Below are 17,859 nucleotides of genomic sequence, written 5' to 3' on the forward strand. Positions count from 1 at the left end.
CATGTGAAACCAGATTACAGGTTCTACAGACTCTGCAGACTTAACTTTCTCATCCTCGACCACATCCCGCTGTGGTTTATGTATCTACCACAGACGATAATGAGAGGATGAAAGGTGTGCGCTCGCTTCACGTCGCTGCTGATTTAGGACCCGGGCTGGAGCACGCTTGTGAAATCAAACAGAGAGGAGAGAGGGAAAAAAAATAGTCTGGATTAATAAGATATCTCCTGACAGGCGGCACTGCAGTCGAAAAATCACAAAACTCCTGCCTGGCCCAGCTGTGCCAAACACACCCAGTTAGAGTCAGACACATGTCTACGGTTACAGTCCTTACCAAGCATTTGTGCCATATTAGAGAGCATATAAAAACAAGGTCAGTGTGTACAAGCTTTCCTGTGTGTGTCTGCCTGCGAAATGTGTGTGTGTGTGGTCACCCAACCCTTTGATTTGCAGTGTGGGAGTGGTCCCCCATTAAGACCCGTAGCTCAACTCATCCACCTAATTACAGAGTTAAGTTAAGGGTCAGGGTCTCCACCCACTATTCCCTGCTCCCCATCACCCCTCAGTAGCTGGTGGATCAACAATGGTCAGGCAGCTTTGTGGCATAAATATAAAGGCGGTGCCACTGCTGTGTTATTGCAGGTGCCCCAATGCCAAAACCTGGTAGGGAGACTAATTTGTGGACTTATTGCTCCCCTAGAATTTTGGTTTCTGAAATGGAATAGGAGGGCTGTGAGAGCGTACACACAGATGTTCAGGGGTTGGGAGATTTCAGGATGACTGTCAGCATGTCATTTGCGGACACCAGCTGGTTGCCACCGTGTATACCGAACGACAGGGACGTACCCTGAAACCGACGACCCTGTGCTGACTCTGTGCAGCCAAACGCCCAGAAGTCCAAAAATAAAGGACAAAGTTAGCGGAAAAATAAAAATAAAATCTTAATCTTTTCCAATGCTTCTCTTATGGAAAAGATGTATAATTTATGAGAAACTCATCCGTGCGAATGCCTGTTTGAAAAATGGTCGAGGTGGTGCTGCAGCTGACAGAGATGCCGTATGACAGCCCATAGCGAACCAACGCACTTTGAAGTATTGAACAAATTTGTTTTGTCGGATGGCGCTTGATCGGCTCGGTGTTTAGCCACCAGTGCATTTTAAAATTGATGTCGCAAATAGCGCACTTTGAACCGTCACTCTCACACTACCATCAGTAGATTTTACACTTGGCGAATAGCTCTATCTGAGAGGACCCCGGCGGAGTCATTTGATGTCTCGAAGTTTGAAGAGGCAGCCGTTGAGGCCGAAAGAAGCCAAGCAAGGAGTGTAAAATCAAGCGAGGCGGTTTGAGCAAGCAAAGGAACGACATTATTAGCAGTGGAGTGCCATCTGCTTAAAAAAAACCCAAAGGCCACGATGCTGCAGGATTCCTGAATTCAAAATGTGAGAGAAAAAGAGGATTTCCATCAACTGCACAGCACAGAGCAGGCACTGCTCTTCAGGTGCGTGCAACAGGGTGTTTTTGCAGCATAGTGGATTTAATTTAGGTGAGTGAAGTGCATTGAGTGTTGCTCTCAGGGCTGCTGGGACTTCACCCTCTTCTCTGCGCTGATTTCTACACAAAAACAAGTATGGAGCTTGACCTCGCGGGACCCCACTCTACCTGACAGGCTGTCACAGAGCCTATGAGCACTGACCGCCTCTGGAAATCAGGCTGCTTTGAAATGAAGAAATGAGCCATGAAGTAGAAAATTGGGGAAAACAGTTGAAACCCTAATAGATGTCTGACGCCACGCAGTCGAAGCAATCACTCATCAGCTCCTGAGGCACAGATGCAAACGCTCTTTCTGCGACGTGATATCCTGTGGGTGACAGTTCCACAGTAATGAGAGAGAATCACATGTCAGGAACAGGACATATTCACAGGATGTGATGCTCTCAGGGATTTCTGGTAAGCTGCATGCTGTGTCAGTGCATTCTGGACGAGTCACTTCCCCTTCAGAGAGCACCGGAGTGCTTGTGCAGTTTGTACGTACCTCGTCTCAGCTTGTGGGCATGTGGGCACGACACCGGCTGTCTCGCTAGCCTGTCCTTATGGATAAAGAGGCTGCCGGTGGCCAGTTTGACTGACCAGTGATTTTTCCCATACACCCCTACAAAAGAAGCCAAATGGAGGGGACCTTTTAAGTCTTACTTTTTGACTGATGGAAAAAGAAAATAAAATTATAAAATAACATAAAATGTTAATGTTAAAAATGGCTACAAATGCTAAGTAAAGAGGGTTAAAATATATTTCTGTGTGTGTGATGGCCTTGATTCAAAGCGTGGCAACGTGTTGAATGCCATGGCAAGTTTCGGAACATGTTTTCTCACCAGCGACACAAAACAAGATAGAAAATATGGTTTGAGTCAACGTCAAAAACACCAGAATCCGAGTAATTTCTGAATATTTTAAGATGTAAATAATGGCTGATCCTTGTACACCACCAACAACAACAGCAGCAGCAGTTAAACTTTAGCAGCCGACTCATTAAAAGCGACCGCAACTGGGCAACGACCCGGCCTCTGTTGCTCCGCACCAGCTTTCAACTCGCAAAACAGACGCCAGATGTGGAAGTGCATCGTGCGTAGATGGCCGGGCTCCACAGCTAAACACGATCAGGTCTGGTGACATCTGTGGCACACACAAGTGGAGCTGGAAGGAAAACTCACGGCTTCGTGGAGCGAATTAAGCAGTCGTCCTGTTGTGATGTTGTGCAATTAGCACCATGCTCATTCCTATAAAGGTCTATGCTCTGAATAGGTGCGCAGTATTGCGTCTGTCTGTCTTGCTCAGACACAACTTTTTATGAATAAGAAATAGTTGTCCAATTAGCTTTGGCTAAGTAATTTCCTCTAGTTTGAGTTAAAGCTTGATTAAAATACCTTACATTAAATCTTTTTTTGTTTTTTTTTAACAAATTCTCGACTGGTATCTTTTACTGCAATAGACTTTTAACTGGCTCTGCTGCAGAGTGAAGGAAGCTAGAAAAACACCCTGCTTTAATTGTTTGTTTACAATACAGCTCCCTTGGCCCTGAGCCTCAACCAAGCTAAATCAGTTTTTGAAGGAATCTTTTTTTTTTTTTTGCAACACAAACTTGTTTATGACTCTGAAGCCTTTCCCTTGTTTTTTCGACCCTTTTCATCACCAGCTGAGGAGGAAAACGTCTCTGAGAAAAAAAAGCCCTCCTGCATGTGTCGAGAGCTAAGCATTAGCGAGAAAAGGGCACTGGAATTGGAAAGACCCAAAAGAGGTTTAGAATGTGTTATTAGTGTTATTACAACTCCTTTCATCATGGCAGTGTCGATGGGAAACAGCCAGTTGTGGGATCGCTGAGCAATCTACAGCCTTTTTTTGGCACTCGGCGGTGATGCTGCTGAGTCACAAACGAGGCATGCTATAGATAAATCTGGAAAGAACACAAGGAGCCGGGTGCACACTCACGCCTAGCTGCACAATCATCACCAAACCAGATATTTTAGGCTGTTGGTGAACCAAATCTTAACGTGTATTTTTGCTGGCCTGTCATGATGGGTTCCTTTTCTGCCTCTGCTATTAACAACCTAAAAAGCAGCCGTCATGAACGCTGAGGGTGCAAACCCCCCTGCTGCTAATGCCAAAAATCTTTTGCTCTGTATGTTTAGCTGTTCCACATGAATGCAAAAATATGCTTCATGAGTCTTAAACCTGCAGGATTCCTCCCACAGTGGGTGATTTCACACTGCGCGTCAGCTATCTGCTTGTTTTAGGTTTCATGCTCGGATGTGCATGTAGCCACTGAAAATCTGGACGACCTGCGATGTGCTCTTTTCACAGTTGCACGGAGCAGCGAGCTTTAACCCCACGGCCGAGGACACTGATCTGCGAGGAGGCTGAACGAAGCTACAAAAATAATGAATCAGAACTGAAAGGAACACTCTGGGAAGCACACTCATCGTGTGTCTTGCTGAGCGTTAGCTGAGAACATCATTACCATTCTCATGTTCATTTGCCAAGTATGAAGCTGGAGCCAAGTTAGCTTAGCTTAGCATACACACTGAAAACAAGGGGAAACTGCTAGCCTGGCTCTGTCTACCAGCACCTCTGAAGATACTATATCTAGAGGTGCAGTTCCTGTTTCCTGTCTCCATGCTAAGCTAATTGGCTGCAGGCTATAGCTTCAGTGTTACCATATTAACATACGAGTGATTTCTCATCTCACGCTTGTCAAAGCAAAATAACAAATTATCTCCTCTTTCTTCTTGTGGTTTCTTAAACTCTACATGACCAGAAATGAAAGCAGCAGACACGCCTGCAGACACACGTTCATGCACACATGCAGCAGGTCTGTGGTGTGCTATGTAAATCACCTGCTGCCCTCTGAGACCCTGTGTGGGGGTGTGGACGAAGTTCTGGGCGGAAAGAAGGGGAAGAGGCAGAATGAGGACGACGGAGCGAAGAGGGAAGACAAAAAGCACCATACGAAGGAGGGGATCAGAGCGAGCGAGTGAATTACTATAGACGAGCAGAATTCCTCTGGGCTTGTCATGTGACAGAAGAAACAGATTTGGGAAGACCAGCTGCTGTACTCTACAGCACGCCGAGGAAATGAAAAGAGAGAAAGTCGGGGGGGGGAGAGACGGAGAGGGGAAGAGTTAGAGACAGCGAGAGGGGAAACAGGAACAAATTTTTATCAAATCAGTTTGTGAGCCCTCTGCGGAGGTCAGCAGAGGAAGATGAATTGCACTATCTGGCAGCTAGAGCTTCCTCAACGGCCTGAAATCCCTTCGACAGAGAGAAACATAATGATTTCACCAGGAAGCACAGATTCACGCACAAGCAGACATCGACAAGCACTGCACACACACACACACACACACACACAAGAACTGAAATAAATGCAGAACTCATTCAAAAAACTCTAAACTAGGCGTTCCTCTGTTGAACGATACCTAATGTTATTTGTGAAATGTCATGGAAATCAGGAACTGTCACAGAGCACAAACTGACAATTGAGGGCTGTAATGATTAAGCAGTACGCTGCCTATGGAGTGTGATGGGATTTTATTGCTTCCTGACAGGAAGTGTTGGCTCGGGGGCTCAACCATCTGTGAGAAAGACCCTCGTCTTACGGCCGATGGCAGGAGATACGTTCTTCTGCATATTGTTATAAGCCACGACAGCTCTCTAATCGCAACAACGTGTGTGTACGTGTCAGCCATGTGTGAGTCAAACGTTCGCAAAGTGAAGAGCTATTGATTATGATGCCTCTGCCTCTGCAGCGGCGCTTATCAGAGTTTGCTGACCGGCGAGCACGACGTGGACGCCGCTGCAGCTCGGCCCTGCAGAACAAACACAGCGCATAAAGGGAGCCTGTGTGGTGCTAAGTCTCACACGGGAGTGAGGGACAGAAGAAAGGAGGAGGAGGAGGAGGAGAGAGGGAAAAAATAAAGGTTTGCAAGAAGCAGATGATAAAAGACAGAGAGAGACGGAGGAGCGAGGCTCGGCGGAATGATGGAATGGAATGAGAGACCTGCAGTCCAGAGAAAAGTTAGGTAGCTGTAATGGCTTTTTGGATAGCCTTGTCAAAACTGAGACCATGTCATAAAATATTTCCACAGGGGGAAAAAAAGTGAAAGCTCCGCACAGTGTGTGACTGTGGAGCTCCGAACCGTGCTATTTTTCTCATGAGCCTCAACAATAGACCTTTATAGGACTGTGACACCGTTCTGTTTGACACAGAGAGGTGTGATTTCAGCACAGAGATGATCCATTCCAGACAGACGGTACACTATCTCTACCTGAGCCGCCCACTGGCTGCCAATTAACAAAGCATGTGAGCAATGCATTGGAATTATTTCTGCAATAGCATCTTCTCAGTAATATCAAAATGATTAATTCATTAAAACCCTCACTAACTTGCACAAGTTGATTGTAAAATGTATTAAATCATGTTTTTTTGCTTGCATGCTTTATCAAGAAAAGTAATGCTAGTTTTCCCTCTTTTACAACCATTAGATGACAAATGAAGCCACACACTGAATATTTTTACTTTTTTATGCTCCAGCACATCACTGGAGCATAAAAAACTAGAAATATGCAATCTGAAATTTTGTGTCACACACCATATAACAAAAACATCATCATCATTTGGGCATTTGGGTGGAAATAGTAAACGCTGGTCGGTCAAATAAAGTTAAACTCAGACTCTATGATGGCAAAAATACATATGCAACCGCACAAGAACAGGAGGGGGGGACTTGAAGCGAAGCAGGAAAGCTGCATCCACAATAACCTCCAGACATTATGGAAATCTCATATTTGCCTTAAACTGACAGAAACAGTCAAACACAGTCAGGTGCCAGATTCAGAAAAGCTTCGACTCACTGCTGACAGGAAATCAGACCAGGAGCAGAGCCAACACTAGTCAAAGGTACATCATTCCCAAACGCTGTGGAGTTTTCCACAAGAGCTCAATAGCTGATTTATTTAAATGAGATAATTGCTTACTTCAATTCCCCTAATACATCATCATTATAATCGAATTTGGGTAATATTTTTCTTACCTAATTACTCCTTTGGAAGAATCAGACTCTTCCAAGCCATGACTCTCCCTCTCCACCTTTGACTGTTTTCCATACACAGCAGTGCTGCGCAGATGATGCGCTCATGCTTGTGCGGACATTTATTTAAAAATGTGCATTCAGGGGAGCATTTAAAACATCTGTGTATGTGCATGCACATGATGCTTTGCATGATGCTTTCATTGTGCATGCATGTGTGCTTTCACATGTATAACCAGAGTCATAACCCCAAAAGTCTCGCTAATTGGAAAGTGGATGGTAGCAGAGCCCTGGCCTCCATGCCTGCATCATACTCATCTGACAGGAACTGCTGTCAGGCTCCATCTCGGTCTGCACCGCTGGTCAGTGCCGGGTTAGACCGCTGCTTGACCAGGACGCTGCCTCGCCCTTGTTTTGCGCTCACTTCTGGCAGGATATGTGTGCGTAGGTGCGATATGAGAAAAAGTGCGAAAACCACGAATGTGTCGTGAGTAATGTTGTTGCGCAACACCCCTTTCACGCATGCTTGTGCGTGAAAGGGGTGAAAACCTCGACAGCAAAGGCAGAGAGAGAAGGGTTTGCATTTGTCTGTGCAGATGTGCACAGAGAAGAAGACGTGTGTGTGTGTGCGTGCGAATGTGCAAGGACATTTTACAGTGCCCGTTACCAGAAGCCACAGGAAGTGCGTCTGCAGCAGACCACCTTGTACCCCATGACATCACCATAGTGCCTCCTGAAACACCATAAACACACAAGCACGCACAAACACACGCTTCCCTACACGTTATTTTTTCCCCTCACCCTCGTCAGGTGCCAAATAAAGTGCATTTGCCATGTGCCGTGCACATGTTGGTGACTGGGATCTGCCCCAGTGACGAAGACGAGAACAAACTTTAACAAACTTTTTAAAATAACCGTTGAGGTATCACATGTCATGCTCGCGTAATCAAAAACACGCTTACTGTCAGCACTACAAGCCATCGCGACTGATATAAAAATGTTGTGTTTAACTGAAGCGAACGATCTCAGCGGAGTGACAACGTCTGAACAGTTTGGTGATAATGCAGTGACAGGCGTTTGGCACTTCACGGGACCACAGTGGCCAGAACGAGAGCAAAGAGCAACAACCGAGCAATAAACAACAGATGGCAGCTCGCACTTCCAAGAACAGCAAAAGAGTATTTATAGACGAAGCCTCTGAAACGAGCTGAGTGCTGCAGCAACAATCGAGCCATTTTACAATCAATCCACCGCGATCTGAAAGCGAAACCGCGGTGACCAGCGCCAACAACAATAATCACATCCAAAGATATAAAAGAAGTACAAGATAAGAAAGGAGCAGCTTTTAGGAGCAGATGTGATCAAAGATTTGAAGTGACTTGATTGAGGAAGTGAAAGTGGCGCGTCTGGTTAAATTAAGACGTGTAGTTTGATTCATGCCCAGGGTGCACGGCAATCAAAGGCAATTATCTGTGAAAATCCTGCACACTATTATCACGCAGGTCCATTTGACAAAGTATATACAGTAACCACAGCATCTCACCGAGGCCACATAGCTCAGTCTGATTCATGCAATCTGCGGCACAATCTGACCGCGTTATGTAACAGCGTGGACAAGCATGAACTGTGATCCAAAAAAGAGGAAGTGAAACTATTCTTGTCACCAATGATTTGCAGGTTGTGAGGGGTGTCAGTAAATGACATTTACAGTTGCTGATGGAAACGGAAAGAAAGTAAATGTCAAACGGAGCCCTGTGACAGCTTGAAGTAACTGGACCTGCACCTTTCAGCATAAATGCTTTGATTCCATTTCACATACTTACATACATACTCACTGACTCTGGCACTAATAATCAAATACTTCTTTGTCGTTTGTTTTGACACAACAGACGCACTGTAAGCTTCCGAGCATGACTACTTTTTGGTCATTTCTCCTTCGCCCACTCCTTTGCTTTCTTGTCCAGCACTTCTCTGGCACCCAAACCCAAACCACAAGCTGTACAGGAGAAGCAATGAAGAAATATGCACCTATTATGGGTCATTAGGAACCTCATTTTCTTTATAAAGTGGGTTTCCTTACAGTACCAGCAGGGTGCCAAGTCTAGTCCTCCTTTGTTTCTGTTTTCTGAGGCAGAGGAGGGTCAAGGGTGCAGAGCCTCTGCCGTGTTAAGGCTGGGTTACATATTGGTTAGAGGCAGCACACTGAAACCCTGTACTGTACTCTTGCAACAGGCGCCCTGCTGAGCCCGCCATTCACTCTCCCACACACATATAGCTACTGTACGCACGCGTGCAAGGCAGAGGCAAACAAGCACAGCGTCCACACGCCGACGCTGTTGATTCATGCTAATACGGGCCGCTGGAGCTCCACGGTGTTAAGGTGAGGGGAACTCTCTCACCCTTGACTGGCCTCTCAGAAAATGTGGGCACGGCTTCAAATTCAGGCCAAACACAGAGTGCACAGAGAGAGCGGCGGGGAGAAATAACTGGCTTTCATTCATAAACGCCATCTGACGGGCGGCTCATTGTCATTTCAGGGCAGCTGCGATTATTAGCTCTCGGGCATGCATTCACGGCCTGTGACTGACGTGCATTAATCTAGTTTTTGCACCTTTTTTTAAAAGAAAAATGTGTGAAAAATGAGGGCCGTGCTGAATATTGAGATGGTATGGGTGGTAAAACCGGAGCAGAACGACAGGATAAAATGACAGTGCATCCAAGTCCAGCTTTAAATGTACCGGTTTCAAGCTGGATCCAAGTTACATGTGAAACCGCGACATGTCGATGACATTTGGAGATGTCAGCGCTGCTCGTGTATTCGTGCAATTGTGTTCGCGGTCACTCGTGGCCATTTTTGTCCATATGCTGCTGCTCAAAGTTCACAAACTCAGACAGTCTGCACTAGCCTGTAATCAATGTGTCATGTCGCTTTTAGCTCAGCCTATAAATACACAAGCAGGAATCGTTAGGACTCCAGTCGGGGAGATTACATTGTCGAAGGGATTAGAGGAAAGGAAGAGACAAAGATAAAGTGGGAGAGAAAGGATAAGGGGAGTCAAAAAAAAAAAAAAGTAAAGCACATCTGGCTGATGAGGAAACATTCAGAGGAGGCAGCTCAACTTTTCCACCTGTTGCCTTAAAAAGCGTTTAATATTCCAAAGCACAAGCTCCTCGAAAGCCTGGTTTGAGTGGTGCGGTTTTCGATCTCTGTGGGGTAACGCGGCCGGGAAAAAGCTGGGAGTTGTTCTGTGGGAAGAATAACCAACACAGGGCCCTGTTTCTGCTGGTGCCTCAGCCCCTTTATTTAGACCAACCCACTGCGATCCTTTACTCTTATAAATAGACAGGCAGCAACTCGAACACCGCAGTCTATTTTAGCGTATGCTAGTGACGCATATGTGACCGAGCGACGTGTGATTCTCTGCTAATGAACGCTTGGCACCGGCTGGAAGTTTACTGCTGCTACTAGAAGAAGAAGAATCAGTGGTGGGGAGTAACTTTAATCAAGTATAATTTTGAGGTACTCGAGTATTTCCATTTTAAGTTACTTCACACACCTTCCACAGGTCAATGCCGCACTGTTTACTCCACTACAGTCACAGCATCTGAAGCTTACTATAATAAGGATTAAGATTTGACTCACAAAACATGTAATCATCAATTAATCTATCATAATTAATTATGATCAATTGTTACAGATTAGAAGAAGAAAAAGAATGTAGGTCTAAGAGAAGAAGCCAGGCCTCATAGTACATATTTTCACAATATTTTACACACATTTCTTTTCTCCTTACATGTTATAAGGATTCAACTGCTAATTGAGTTTAATTTGTGTGTGAAATGAAGGCTCACTTTCCCATTATCGCGTCCACATGCTGCTGTATACACGTAATGAATCACTGCAGCTCCCTGCCATGATTTTGACTCTAGATTCCTTTGTTTAACTACACTAACAGGAAACCCCAGGCGTATAATTCCAACACGGTGCATCATAATACCAGAAATAAACAGAACGCACTTGTTCCTGATGTTTTTTCCTGAATGTTTTGTTTGTTTACTACTCACTAAAACGCACCGGGCTGCCGCCTGTGAGTGCAGGCTCCAGCTAAGCGTGGCCTTGAAGATCGGCCCTCTCTCTAATTTAGCGATGTGGGCTAGGCTACGCTAGCTAGTGGTCAGCGGTTCACTTCGGGCCTTCAGAAACACCTCATTAGCACAGAGCGGCTAATTATAGGCGGGCCGACAATAAGCTACGAGCTCGAGCCGCGATGCACGACAGGCTGTTATGAAACGCGCGAGGGAAGTTGTTTGGGTCCTTTTCGGAGTGAAGGGCAGGGGTTCCGAGACCTTTGCAGGAGGAAGATGGATGATGACGGCTTCCAATTCAGTGGTTAGCTGCCCTTAAGAGACTTCATTTTGTGTTTTCGGAGAGGACGTGAAAAGCAGAGACAGCTAAAAAGGAAAGAAAATAAATAGACTGGCTGATGGAAATGGACTGTAACATTTACTGATAATCCCCTAAGGCTCTGATCTCAACTGTACAAGTCTTCCATCTCCTCTTCTGCTGCATTTTGAGACTGTATTCAACTATGTGTTCCCTAAAGCACATTTCACGGAGCAACATAAGCAGACGTTACATTTTTTTCCCCCTCAGACGGTGAAACAGCAGCCATTTGCACCAGCAGATTATAGAAATCTGTCAAGTATGTCTTTCCATCATAGTTTACAACAAGTTTTAAAAGACTGCAATCAGCACACATGTGAGCTGTGCAAGCGTCACAAATGTAAGAACGTGCACGCCTGGGATCGCTGGCGATACCCTGTCGGTAGCCTCCTTCTCACAGATAAAACATGCACAAACAACACATGCACATGAATGGGCACGCGAATGGGTGGAGGAAGACACAGGAGAGCTCAGAGAGACAGCGGTTTTGAAATCCTGCGGTTGAGTATGTAATGGAACTGCATGTAGTGATTACAGACACAAACCTTCCAGCTGGCAGTACCACGCAGCCAGTGGCATGGCTCTGCGTGTGCGTGCGTGTGTGTCATACACGTCCACTGCAGTGCGTAGGACAACACAGAGGCTGCATCTGTTCGCTCAGAGCCTGCTGCCCAGGAAAGAATTTAAGTGTTTTGCAGACTTGCGGGAGAGGAAACAGGAGGAGGAGAGGGAAAGAATAGAGCGCGGTGAGAGAAGAGATAGACGGCAGGGAGATGCAGAGGCAGAAAGTGGCAAAGGAACAGATGGGAATGGAAAAAGAGGGAGGGAGAGAAAAGGGAGGCTTGGGTAAACAGTGGAAGAGAGTGCGGCGACTCTCGGGGCGAGAATTTGCGGCGAAGAATTAGAACAGCTTTCGGCAGAGTGATGGATGGATTTACAGGACGGGCAGGTCCAGCTGGCACGTGTTCGGCCCAGACTGGTGCAGCAGGAAGGTGCTGGTGGGCCAAGAGGCAGGCGAGTTGTACTGGGCCAGGCCACACAACCAGGATCTGGGCCAGCGAACCAAGCCAGACAACTGATGGTTTTTCAAGGGGCGTAGCAACACTGTGTGTTTAAGAATCAGCACCAAACTATAGAGTTACCCGTTTATCCTCAGGCTGGGTTTATCTGAGGTCCTCACATGACCTTTAACAACTTGTTAAAGTCTGACGAGGTGGGCTACATTCCTGGAGCTCTCCGGTTAGACACAAAGTAACTAAGGTGAACCCTTTAAATTTCAGCCCATTGCTCTCTCGTTCACACACACACACACACGCACAAATGCAGACATCATTCTGCAACCGTGTAATTAACACCAGTAATGACTGACTTCCTGCTGAACCAATCCCCTGCCGAGAATAAGGACTCAACTTCAGTCTTGACCAGGACGGGAAAAAGAACAAGTTCTTGGAAGCTGGGCGTCTGTTTGTGTGTCTTTGGATAAAGTCTTTGTTAACTTTGGACTGTGTCGCATTCACTCAAGATGTCTTCTACAAAACATCTGGAAAATGTGGTTTCTCCAATAGACCAGAACATTTGTACAGGGTCATGGTTGCAGCTTAGACCTGCGGCACCACAGCACGCCTCGGCTTTAGCAGCTAAAGGGTCTGGGGGTCGACAAACTGAAGAGTTCTTAAGTGTGACAGGTGATGGCAGGATGTGGATTTTAGCACTAACCCTCACTTTTTTTTTTTGGCGGGGGGACGACGCGCCGTCAGTCACATGTTGCTTTCCTGTCTTCGCATAAGAGATGTGTGTTGAGGGAAAAGCGCATGAGCGTAAAGAAGAAGGGACGCTGAGAGAGACGGAGAGCGAGAGAAGCGGTGGGAGACAAAAGCGAGCTTCAGGGAGGGAGAGCACATTTTGAGACAGAGGTGCGAGATCTGGCTGAGGCGAGGTTTGCTTTCCACGGGGGACGACCACATTCCATCCGAACGTTTCAAAAATGCTTCTCAGGCCGTCCTCAGAGCGACCGCCCCCTCCTTTTGCCATCAGCGCGTTCATCTCTCTCAGCCCAGACAAGATGAAATATCTTTATTCTCTAAGGAGAGTTACTGTAGTACTCCACCTGTTGCAAGCAGGGACGGGAAGAGTAACTACTGATATTATCTTTAAGATGACATGTCTTTGGTGATATGGAATGCCATGCACGGTGCCATAAGGGTTTTAAAAAAAATCCTCTTAAAGTTCCTAAAACAGAAGGAAAAAGTAAAATAAACTGGCATGAATCTATATCACATTCGACTATAAAAGCTCTTGAAACAGAGATGGTGGATCACATTACAGAATACTGGCAGCAGCGTACACACAGATTCACATCCAAACGCTGTCAGTAAAATTATAGTAACGACTGTAAGTCAGATGTATCCCTCCTAAACGCTGTCAGGGCCTTTAGTGAGCGTTTTTAGGCAACTGAGGCCACAGCCTGAAGCAGACAGGTACTACTTCAGGCTGCTGTCTGTGTTATGATTTCCTGAGTGACATGCAGAAATAAAGACCTGTTGCATAAGGCTTTGTTTGGACGGGGGGGTTGGGAGGGGTTAGATGACATATTTCTAGCTTTCCTCTTTATTTAGCTTGGCCTTCAGATATGTGGAGCGGCTCAGTAAAAGCTAGCTTTCCGTAAACAAAAATAAATGCATTCTTTCTAGCTCGTGTGAAGAGTTGTAAAATGAAGTTAGAGCGTAAAGCACAGAGCAGCGCTCAGACTAAACTGAGGACGACGCTGCAGGGCAGTGAAATAGAAACGGACTGTATAAAGTCACTTCTTGCAGCAGTTATCAATGCAACAATTCAACCTTTTTATGTGAGCTGTGCGGCAGCTGAAACAGCGTCAATGTGTGTGTTTTCCCAGTCTTCCCGTATTACTGACTCCATGGAAACATTGTTTTATCACTATGTAATGGTCTTTTCTTAATCTGAGTCCAGTTATGTTTCATTGGAGAATTTAACTGTGTGTACTGTATTTGCCTGCACTTGCACACAAATAAGTGGAAGCAAAATCACACAAATTTACCTGGTCTTTTAAATTTTATGTTCGGGGCTTTTGGAGCTAACAGGCCTGTGCAGAGCAGATGAAAGACCCCCACAATCAGAAAGGCTGAAGGCTTCTGATGTCTTTGAAAATCCCGCACCTTACGTTGCCTGTAGGCCTCAGGCTTGGCGTCTGGCAAAATAGCATTTAGCAAAAGTTGGGATTATCTGCGCGGCACATAAACAAGACATGGTGTTTCACAAATAAAGGAAAGGTTAGCATGGTTGGATGGAGCATTTAACTTGTTCACTGATTACCTCCATCCATTATTTTTTCAAGTCCCAACAAATGCAGACACAGTTTCATTTGATGGTCAAACCAAACATCTGGCACATTTCTACTATATGACCTAAAGGTTGCTGGACAAGACATAACACGGTCTAATGAACACTACACTGCAGTCAATGGACTGTACTGCAACAATTAGACATGACCATAATATATAATCTAGGCTTAAGTGTAGCAGTGGGGTCATTATAGCTAACAGCAGCAACTGTGTGAAAGCGGAATCCTTTCCGTCCACTTGGCGGAGCGCAAGAAGCTGCAAAAACATAAAAAAAACCTAATATGGCCAACATGCTAGCCTATTATCAGACATGGACTGGCATTAGCATTCATGAGTCGAGTTTCAGGTCACTTGGAGAATATAAGTCCAATATTCACTCTCCTTTTTGCCTCATTTTGGTCTCCACCAAATCCCGAGGATAATGACTCTCTAGATGCTAAATGCGCCACTATGTTCATTGGCAAGCTGCTAACTTTGGTAGTGCGTGGCAGGTAGCAATGCTAATGAGAGTGCTGGTGAGCTAAAACAGTAAAGTTGTGATCAGAAAAATGCAACAATGATCTTAAAGATGCTAATCGCGCCGTAGAACTGAGCTGAACTGCACAGTCAGGTGGTAAAAGTAATTCTGCGTGACTTCATTACTTCAAGTGACCCTTTTCACATGTCGTCCATTGCTACTGTAAAAACATTCATTATAGTTCCTTTAAAGAGTTCTGATAGTCTCTGATATATAAAATTACTTTTGCAAAACAGCCCCTGTTTCTAGAAAAGAGCAGAAAAACTGGTTTTCTCATTCAACTCAGCTGAACCTCGACTATATAAAACTTTAAAGTGCAACGCAATACATTTCCCCAAACCAGCACATAGTGGTTTTAACAACATGGGCTGGGCATTGCCACTCTATCTGCCCTGCTGTATATTTAAGGCTGCTATTTTAAACCTCTATATATTTTTTCATTGCCATGAAATGAGGCTAACAGACAGCGCTGTGGTAAACTCACTCGGAATAAAGATAGGCAGAGTTCCTCGAACAAGGTATGCCGCTGACCACCAGGCAACATGTTTCCTCTTAACAAGTCCCATAACGACCAATTACTTGGCTTTGGGCGATGTGTTTGCCACTCTGCAGGAGAAAGTCGGAATCCAGTTGTTGTATCAAATTGGAAAATAATTGCTTGACTTCGGCGACCACACAGACCTGCTGTTTGATGACATGTGTATATGTGGCCAATGCAACGGAAACAAGAGCTCAGCATGTTGGGTGTTCCTGTGGCAATAAACACAGGAATGCGGAGTGCTTCAACACTTGCCAAAGTAAGCAAAGAAACTTCCCAAATAGGCTAACAACACCAGGGCACACAGATATGAGAAAGGGCAAAGCTGATCCAAAAATCAACAGTGCTCACAAAGCAGACTGCAATTACCCTCTTTCTAATTCTGTCATGAAAGGACCTGGATTAAGATTAGAGGTCTCGTCCTTCTGGGTGAACGGGGCAGAGCAGGGCTTTAAGTTTACATGTTGTAAAGCGGACACCTTATTTTCTCATAGGGTCCCTATTTATCTTGGCACAGATCTTTTAAATTATGGGATGTGCGTAGTCATCTTCTTACAAGCATCAGCCAGGGTACCACCCAGTGGCTGCGGGCCCCGAGCCGCCCGCCCCATTCACGCGCCACCACAGGAGCGAACATAAAAGTCACCGCAACCAGTCTTCATCAGTGTCTTGGCAGCCCCTTAAAAACAGCACAAAGTTCCTAAAAACAGCCCCCTTCTGAGCTGATGTATGATGTTTTCTTGACTATATGGAGTAAAAAAGGGCGGCGTTTAGGGCTGTGAGGAACATGGCTCACTTTTACATCATAAAGTTGGGCTATAAAAGCTTTTAAAGCAATAGTTTACCAATCTGCAACATACGCCTACGCCCTTTCTTGCCAAAACTTGAGGTGCTAATGTGTTAAAAGTTTTGGAAACACACTTATTCACCTTCTGAGGAGTTAGATAAGAGGAAGGATTCCACTCCTATATTTGCCCATTAAATATAAGGCTACAGCCAGGTTAGCTTAGCTTAGCACATTGACAGGAAACAGCTAGCACGGCTCTGCAAATGTTAACAAAATCCACCTACCAGCACCTCTAAAGCTCGCTAACTAACAGGTGCCGCACATCTTGTTTGTTTTATCTGTACAAAAAAACATGCGTAAAAACAACAATTTTACATTTTATAGAGGTTTACATCTACTTAGCTTAGCATAACATCATGAAATATCGCACCCTGCTGACTCCACAGTTCAAATATTCAAATATTAACACAATTTTTGAAAAAACTTTTTTAGCTTTGACTAAAACAGAACGTTCATACAATGGACGGTACATTTGCAAAAGAAATGGCGTGCAGTTTTGTGAGGGGTAAAGGGATCAGATGGATAATAACAGCGTGCAGAGAATCAACTCAAAGCCTTGAAATGATGTTCAATGTGAATTACATCCCAATTGTGTAGAACAAGAGCTTCTATTTATACGTCTTCCTTTGCAGTCATTTGCCAAAAGCGGAAGGCAGCATACATACAGGAGCACGGCACTCAAGCCCAGTCACAAACCATTGGCCGCAAATTTATCTGGGATTTCTCTTGGGCTGTAACCATCATTGCTCAGCAAGCCTTGAGCAGCAGTTGCAGTTTAACAGCGCTGGCGCATTGGTGATTTTTTTTCCATCTGCTCCCTTTTTGTGTGGTGAAAACAAATGCACTAATGGAGGATAATTACCCTGTGTTGTTTTAGTGTTTGCCCGTCTCTCTGGAGAGGGCAATAGCAGCCTCTCAGGCATGGAGATGCTAATTGGTGATGCTAATTGCTTCTACTATGTAATCGCGGGGTCAAGATGATGCTGTTTTCCTAATGATTTCATATTGTAAGAGCCCAGAAAATAAGGAATGCATCATTTATCATAACAAATAAAAAGAGGAAATGTGCTAATCCACTAAGTGCTTATAACTAATAGAAAATATGAATCTAATTTCTGCTTTTGTTTTAATCAGAGCAGTCTTTCTTTCTTCGGTTTCCATTAAAGTAAAAACTATTATCCCTTCACTGACCCCTAAACCCAATTAACAAGCTGGCATGCACACTAGAAAGCAGGTAAATAAACAGAGCGTGGCTAGCCTCTGCTCAGCAGGGAGGGCAGCTTGTTTTACCAACCCAGAGGGAATTACAAGCTGTCTGATTGTTTTGGCATTTAGGCTGGATGTGACGCCAGTTTGGAGTTGTTTCGGGGTCTGTCGGAGGTAATGCTTAGTTTTCCTTGACACTTGCATGAGGACTAACATACTGCAGGTGGAGGGAATATAGTGGAAGTGGGTCAAGTTGTCCAGCCTTTGCCTCCTAATGAGCCTTGTCAGCTGGAGGTGTTGGATGGATGCAAAAATATTATTCTATTTTCGGCCCCTAAACAGGAGATTATCCTGGAGCTGCAGC

At 45.1% G+C, this 17,859-nt stretch overlaps 1 protein-coding gene across 2 annotated transcripts in view; it reads right to left on the bottom strand.

The window, feature by feature from the left end:
- The window catches only part of usta (uronyl 2-sulfotransferase a), a 50,751-nt gene that overhangs the window by 26,697 nt on the left and 6,195 nt on the right, over nt 1-17,859 (bottom strand). The window contains exon 2 of one of the 2 annotated variants that reach the window (XM_041958896.1): nt 2,036-2,152. The exons of the other annotated variant lie outside the window; for it this stretch is intronic. Within the exon in view, the coding sequence (XP_041814830.1) occupies nt 2,036-2,152 (117 nt within the window). The remainder of the gene's footprint in view (nt 1-2,035; nt 2,153-17,859) is intronic. 2 annotated transcript variants of the gene reach the window in all.

This window comes from Chelmon rostratus, chromosome 18 (genome assembly GCF_017976325.1).
Source record: "Chelmon rostratus isolate fCheRos1 chromosome 18, fCheRos1.pri, whole genome shotgun sequence".
Taxonomy (NCBI): domain Eukaryota; kingdom Metazoa; phylum Chordata; class Actinopteri; order Chaetodontiformes; family Chaetodontidae; genus Chelmon; species Chelmon rostratus.